This window comes from Chiloscyllium punctatum, chromosome 13 (assembly GCF_047496795.1).
Source record: "Chiloscyllium punctatum isolate Juve2018m chromosome 13, sChiPun1.3, whole genome shotgun sequence".
Taxonomy (NCBI): domain Eukaryota; kingdom Metazoa; phylum Chordata; class Chondrichthyes; order Orectolobiformes; family Hemiscylliidae; genus Chiloscyllium; species Chiloscyllium punctatum.
The window spans coordinates 102886340-102894479 of NC_092751.1; the positions used below are offsets into that span (position 1 = coordinate 102886340).

General features: G+C 42.3%; 1 protein-coding gene across 1 annotated transcript; it reads right to left on the minus strand.

Moving 5' to 3' along the window:
- Positions 1–2282: 2282 nt before the first annotated feature.
- LOC140484728 (solute carrier family 35 member D3) lies at positions 2283–7082 on the minus strand. Its single transcript, XM_072583514.1, has 3 exons — positions 6909–7082; positions 3902–4196; positions 2283–3737 (listed from the first exon to the last, which is right to left on the minus strand). Exons 1-3 carry the CDS (start codon positions 7080–7082, stop codon positions 3223–3225), a joined length of 984 nt encoding a protein of 327 aa, XP_072439615.1. The 3' UTR covers positions 2283–3222.
- Positions 7083–8140: the final 1058 nt, after the last annotated feature.

Below are 8140 nucleotides of genomic sequence, written 5' to 3' on the forward strand. Positions count from 1 at the left end.
AATGATGAAATGGAGAACAGAGCCATTTTTTTAAAACATCTCTCAGCTAATCGTAAAAAGATAACTTGCTCTAGAAGTCATCAATACATGAGTTGATATAACCAGGAATTTGAGTGCTGCAGTGGTCATGAATTGCAATAAGGTGTATGAGTGGCCAATTTGCTTTTGGTTATTTTGGTTGAAAGCAGATTTGGATTAAAATGAACAGAGTTTGAATTTACCACTTCCTTGAAAGCCATAGTACCTGTAAGAATGTGCTTGCTACCTGGACATTGTGCAGTAAATATTTCCTAATTCTCACTAATAGGGTTAGTGTGCAGGATAAACAGAAAGTGCTGGAGAAACTCAGCCCAGGTCTGGCAGCATCTGTGCAGAGAGCAACTGTTAACAATTTGAGTCTCCTATATTGGAATTTATATTAACTGTTTCTGTTACCACAGGTGCTACCAAACCTACTGAGTTTTTTCAACACTTTATTTTTATTTCAGGTCTCAAACATCTGCACTATTTTGGGTGGCATAGTGGTTCAGTGATTAACACAAAGGACTCAGGTTTGATTCCAGCCTCGGGCAACTGTCTGTGTGGACTTTGCATATTCTCCCCATGTCTGCTTGAGTTTCTGCTGGGTACCCTGGTTAACCCCCACCACAGTCCAAAGATGTGCAGGTCAGGTGAATTGACCATGCCAAATAGCCAATGGTGTCCAGGAATGTGCAGGTTAGGGGAATTAGCCGTGGGAAACGTCGGGATACAGGGAGAGGGTGTGGAGAGGGTCAGGATGAGATGTTCTTTGTAGGGTTGGTGCAGACTTGATGGACTGAATGACCTCAATTTGTATTCAAGGGATTCTATGCTTTTGCGTTTATGTTGGGTCTGAGGTAAATGTATTGCCTTTGCAGATGAGTTACGTTTTAATCCCTCATTTGGCAATTTACAGTTTATATTTCTAAAGTATGTCTGCAACACCACAACACTGCTGAGTTATTTCCCATAATTTCTCTACATGTGTAGGACATGAGAACAATGTACTAACAGATTACTGATAATCAGGTGGAATGGAACAGTGGAAAGGTGCAGGTTTGTGATCCGTTTGGGCATACTATTCAATTATGGAGGGAGATGAGAGAAGCTGGAAATTGTTCTTCATGAAGCAATAGTTAAGGGGAAATTTATTAGAGGTGTTCTGGATAACCAAGTGTTTTGGTAAATAAGCAACTGCTGCTACAGTCAAGAGCGTTGATGCCCTGAGAATTGGGATTGAAGGTACAAAACCTGAAAAGCAAGTCTGGCAGCATCTTCTGAAGAAGGGTCACTGGACTGAAACAGTGACTCTGATTTCTCTCCACAGATGCTACCACACCTACTGAGTTCTTACACCAATCTGTTTTTGTTTCTGACTTCCAGCATCTGCAGGTTTTTTTTTGTTTAAGGATTGAAATGGCTATAAAACCAAGACACGATGAGATTTTTGTTTTACGCAATTAGTTAGAATCAGGAATGCACTGCCTGAAAAGTGATTGGAAGCAGTTATAATCTGGAAAGTGAATTAGATAAATATTTTTGGGCTGTGGGCTAAAGACAAGTTAGGTTAACATCATGTTTCATTGTTTTATTTGTAATGAGAATCTATGCACATTCCCTAACATCTGATTGGGCAAATGCATCCGGTACTGCTGAGCTATGCTGATTTGAAAGGTCCCAGTTTGACAATTAATCTTGACTACTTGCCGTCTATCTGCTCCCCTTCCCAGCTCTATCGTTCTGTAATCAGTTACAGAACCTTAATGTGTCACATCTCTACACAATGACATTCATGTTTAAACTCTGCAATCTTGCAACATCTTCGCCACTTTCAAATGATGTATAGAGTCATTATTCATAAAATCCTTTCACCAGACTGTAAGTGCTCAATATATTCAGCACAGGTCTTAAGTTATAGAGTCAGAGAGATGTACAGCATGGAAATGGACCCTTCGGCCCAACTCGTCCATGCCGACCAGATGGAAAGGTTGGGATGATTTCAAAATGTATGAATTGTTGAGCAAGGGAGGAGTAAAACAGATTGAGAATCTTTTCATTTATTGTAGGTTGGTAATGATTGGATGGGCTGCAAATTACTACAGGTCACTGAGATCACTCTCTTCTTGAGTACATCACTTCCAGAAGGTGTTGGAGGGCAAGTTGTGCCCGTTGAATTGTGGCTTAAAATCGGGACGGGAAAGTATCCTCAGTGTTGGAGTTAGAGATAAAAATGCGAGTATTTCCACAACATTTGGGTTTATTCAAAAGAAAGTATCATTTTCAACAATCACTCTGTACAACAATAAATGACAAAAAAAAACTTAAAGTCCAAAGACTTGAGTTCTGTACAGCTCTGAATACTTCAGTAACTTTGGCCCTTTTCAAATTGACCAAAGGGAAGGGAAAATGCCAGCGTTTTCAAGCACAAAGTAAGAACGGTGAGAATCATTTAAAAGGTGTTTTGCTCTAATGGTTTATTTTTAACCCTATTCCTATTAATTGAGACATACTGACCCAGAATGTGTCAGGTCCAAGCTGAGTTAGCACAAGTTTTGCAATCAGTCTTTGTACATTTTAAGGAAAAATCTCCTGGAAAATGTGCAATGGCATATCATGTCTGAGATATTATAAGTTAACTGTGGCTCAGTGGTTAGCACTTGCCCCATCTCAAACAGAGTTATGTTCATGTCCCACTCCAGAAACTTAAGGGCTGAGACTTGAGTAATGTGCCAAGGTAGTGCTGCAATGTCAGAGATGCAGTCATTAAACTAAATGCCCATCTTTCAGATAAGCAAGATCAGCTGGCAATCTTGAAGAAGAGCAGAGCTGTTCTCCATGGTTCTTTGACCAAATATATCCATTAATCAATATCTTAGGAAGGGGAATATGTGGTCACTATCGCAATTGCATGGGGGTTTGTGTATAAATTGTTGCTGATTTCCTAAATACAACAAAAAGTATCTCGTTAGCTGCAAAACACTTGATTTTGTGAAAACTGCTATATGAATGCAAGACTTTTAAGTCAATTTGAACAGCTTTCCACCATTCAGTAGTGAGGTTTGTACTTTGTGTAGATAGTTGAACACAATAGTGGAGAATGGTAGTCATGGAACCAACAATGATTCAGCATCCTTGGATGAAGCAGGAATGAAAAGTGTCCTCTGATTTATATTCTAATATTTAGGATAAAATGAGTGGTTTTCAGGTGGTGATACACATTGCCTCTTTCTTCATTCCTGTATTCAGCTCCCAGGCTTCTTTATACATATAGACCCCTACTCCACTGATACTGATGAGAAGGCTGGTGAGAAGAGGGAGTGAAAAAGTCCATTCATGTGTGGAAATGTTTCTCAGCATCAGTATGTCTGTCTTTGCAACTTCAAATAGGTTCATGGTCAGGGCTGAGCTCAGCAAGGTGCACAGGAAGACAAGAAAATTCAGCAAACACCCAAGCAGCAGCACCAAGGAGAAGAAGCCCAAAAAGATCAGACTGGACCAGCTTCCTGATGAGAAGATCTGAGGAGTATCAGGATGGAGAAGGCAGTACAGCAGCAGCAGCGGACAGGTATTAATGCTGCACGTGTAATAGACATCCACCACCGACGACTTGTGGTCTTCACACGTCTCTTGGATCAAAATGAGGTACGTGCTCTTGAACATAAGATTTAATACTCCATAGGCATATACCAGAGCTTCATCGGTGAAGTTCTGAAGCCCTAAGCAGGAACAAATGAGATCAATTCATGTTTAGAAAGCTGAATAAAACATAGGAAATGGTTTCTTTTACACTTGCACTTCCTTAAAACAGATCTGTAATGATGAACTTTGAAGTACAGTGGTGTAAAAGGCTAGCTAGAATAGCATATTCTTCTTATCTTACCTGCAAGAGCGGAGCACAAAGTCACCAACAGTACCAAGAAAGCACTGTTAGAGGATGTTCTTTTCTTCAACTTGAATATTTTTGTCAATGCCAAGGTGGCCAGGGGTGTAAACTGTCTGATAAAATTAAACCCTACGGAGTTGGAGCTAGTCACAGCCCACAGCGTTAGCACTGAATGGAAACTAAAACAAATAGAAGGAAGCAGGAAAATCTCTCCACTCTCCAGTGAGTACGGCTGGATCTTCAACAGTCTGGCTTGGCTCAGCAATTGCAGCACCACAACAGTCAATAATGCCTAACAAAAGATAACACAATGAAACAGTACTATGCAGAGGAACTTGGATTTACATGCACTTTGCATGTCTCCCAGAAAGTCTCAAAGAATTTTACATGCAATAGATTCCTTAAAAATGTAATGACCGTGAAGCACATTAAGTGGCTGTTTAATGCAGAGCGAGATCCCACAAATTACAATTACATTAATTGACAGCTAATTTGCTATTCTTAGTGTTGGTTGAGAAAGATAAAGGGGACTTGGAATAATACAGCACAGTACAGGCCCTTCGGCCCTCAATGTTGTGCCAACCTTTTATCCTACTCTAAGATCAAACTTGCCCTTCATTTTACTACCATCCTTGTGTCTATCGAAGAGTTGCTTCAATAGGTCATTAAGGGACTGAATGTTTTCTATTAAATTTGTTTAGAGATAGAGTTAAAAATCACACAACACCAGGTTATAGTCCAACAGGTTTATTTGGAAGCATGAGCTTTCAGAGCACTGTTCCTTCTACCACCTGATGAACGAGCAGTGCTCCGAAAGCTAGAGCTTACAAATAAAATTCTGTGGCTGAATACTTCAATTCCCCCTCCCACTCCACCACGGACATGCAGGTCCTGGATCTCTCCATCACCAAATCCTAACCACCCAATGTTTGGAGGAAGAACACCTCCTCTTCCACCTTGGGACCCTGCAACCACACGAGTTTAATGTGGATTTCACCAGCTTCCCCATTTCCCCTCTTCCCAACTTATCCCAGTCCCAAACCTCCAACTCTGCACTGTCCTCTTGACCTGTCCATCATCTTTCCCATCTATCCGATCTACCCTCCTCTCTGACCTATCACCTTCCTACCCACCTTCATCGACCTATTTCATTCCCAGCTACTATCCCCCTAGCCCCACACCCCTCCCATTTATCTCTCAACCCCTGCCCTGCTCATAAACCTCACTCCTGATGAAGGGCAAATGCCTGAAATGTCGATTCTCCTGCTCCTCGGATGCTGCCTCACCTGCTGTGCTTTACCAGCACCACACTCTTGACTCTGTTGGACTATAACCTTGTGTGATTTTTAATTTTGTCCACTACATTCCAACACTGGCTCCTCTACATCCTGTTTAGGGATGTTATTGCATAACTCTAGAGTAGACAGAAGGTGAATCCAGACCACCTGGCTCAGAGGTAGGGACATTGCCACTGCAGTAAAGGGTCAAGGGTGACTCTGCTATAAATTGTTGTGTTCTGAATTGCCTGTTTAGCCCAATGCAGAATCCATAGACTCTGCCACACACAGAGCAGCTGGTGCTTGCTAGGTTGAGTGAATGCATTGTTGGACACTTGTGTGCTCTCTGCATTGTCCCAACTTCACCCCTGCACATTCTCATTTTGTTTGCTGCCCTCCCAAATGAATTAGAGATGCTGGTGTTGGACTGGGGTGTACAAAGTTTAAAAATCACACAACACCAGGTTATAGTCCAACAGGTTTAATTGTAAGCACACTAGTTTTCGGAATGTCGCTCCTTCATCAGGTGAAGAACTGCAGTGCCTGTGTATAATATGGACAATAGCTGTCCCTGCGTATCGTATAGAGAACAGCTGTCCCTGTGCATAATACAGAGAACAGCAGTCGCTCCGTATAATATGTATCACAGCAGTCACTGTGTCTATTCTCAGGAACAGCAGTGTATAGTATATAGAACAGCAGTCTCTGTGTACAGTACACAGAACAGTTGTCCCTGTGTTTAATACAGAGAACACTATCTCCTGATGAAGGAGCATCGCTCCGAAAGCTAGTGCTTCCAATTAAACCTGTTGGACTATAACCTGGTGTTGTGATTTTTAACTCCCAAATGAACTTTGTGTATTTTCGTTGGTCATGAGCCTGTGTCCCACATACATTGGCGAGGGTCTGTTTGATCTCTTCAGTGCTGTCTTCAGAACATCCCTAAAGTGTTGCTCCTATCCTCCTGGGAGTCTCCTGCCACAAATGAGCTTCTGGATAGAGCAACTCATTCTCAGCACCATACCACAATACTTAAAGAACTGACACACAAACATGAGAAGGCCGAGTGAGAGCCAGAGGCCCTGTCCCTAGCTTCTCTGTTCATGGCACAGAGTAACCTCACGCGCCATCCTAGAGTACTTTCACCACATGGTCTCCAGCAGGTTCACGTGGATTGCTCAATGCCCATCTTCCCAAAGGCATTATGGGAATGGAGCAATAAACTTGCCAGTAATGCCAACGTCATATCAATGGATAAAAGGAAAACTGAAAGCCAAAACAAAATAAAAACAACACAAAACTGCTAACCAATTTCAAGGCATAAACAGGGACATTCTTCTTTGACTCCAAAAGGTGACGATGATCCAAACCACCCGTAAAACATCTACAAACCACCGTAAAAAGACAGATTGACTTACTTATCCACATTAACCCAATAGAAGTTGTTTAAGTCAATAGAAGTCTCAATATACAGACGAGAGGAGTAAAAATGGGGGACTATGGAGGAAAAAGCAAGGCAGTAGAATTAATCCAGAGGCCCTATCAAAAGGTCAGCACAGGTAGAGTGGTTAGAATAGCCTCCTCCTGTTCTTTATAGTTTGATGATTCTCTATTACATGGGTGGAGGGTGGGGAGGGGGGTGGAATTCAGTCCCAATATTTTTATTAGTAATGACAGCAGAGATAAAACGACAGGTCCAAGAGCGAAGTACAGCTGACTCTCCTAACCTGACAGACAGCGATGAAAGCAGGGAAGCTGAAGCGGTACTGGTTGATGAAGACCCCATTGAAGAACTCGGAGAAGCCGGAGCAAAGCGTGTAGACAGCCCAGAAGCCCAACGACCAGCTGCCGCACAGGAGCCAGCGACCAGCAGAGTTCTGCACAGGGACTGCCGCTACCATCCTGGGGAAACCAACTGGCATGCAATTAAAAATTAACTTCAGACTCATTTATAATGCAGCAGCAGGCGAGAGGAAGTCTGCACTATCTGCATAGACCTTTAATCCCACTGCAGTCAATGATCTACAGGGTACTGATCAACATTTAATAAGAAAAAAAGACCTGGAAATCAGAAATGGAAAAAAAATGCTCAAAGCACATGGTTCATCCAAAATCAGTTAACATTGTGAGTGTGGCCTGACACGAAGCTATAAACACCTGGAAAAAAAGGGCAAAAATTGAATTTCATATCACACCTTTAATCATTTCAGCAGGTCCTAATTTGTCTATCTTTTCAGCATATTTTACATGACAACGGTAACCATGCTTCATTTGGCTGTGAAGCACTTTGCGTGACATAAATGCAGGCTCGAACTCCGTTTCAGATGCTGGCGGGTCTCTTTTGTACTTGCAGAACTTTCTTAATTTCCTTCTGGAAACGTGGCATTGACAAGGCCCTGGTGAGGGTGGGTTCGGATTATAATTTCAGTATCAATCAATATTGCTTCCTTGAGCTGGAGAGTTTAATGTTAAAACTCAATACTCTCACCATAAGCCAGCAGAGAGGGATGTGGGGGGGAGGTGCAGGAAGGATGGTGTGGGGATTGGTGGTCGCCATTTAGAATTGAGGTGAAGAGAATGTCTTCACTCTATTGTGAGTTTTTGAAATTATCCATATCAGCAAGGTGTGGCCTACTGAAACAGGAACAGTGCTAGCTGGAGAAACTCAGCAGGTCTGGCACCATCTGTGGAGAGAGAAACGCAGCGAACATTTCAAGTGCAGTTAACTCCCATCTGTTCTGAGGAAGAGTCACTAGACTCAAAACATCAACTTTGTTCGTCTCTGTACAGATGCTGCAGACATGCCAGGTTTAGCGAGTTTTGAGAAGATTTGTAGCACAAGTTGGGGTTCTGCATGTAAGTTTCTTGCTGAGCTGGGAGATTTGTTCTCAAACATTTTGTCACCATACTAGGTCACATCATTAGTGGGCCTCCAGTAAAGCACTGGTGGTACGTCCCG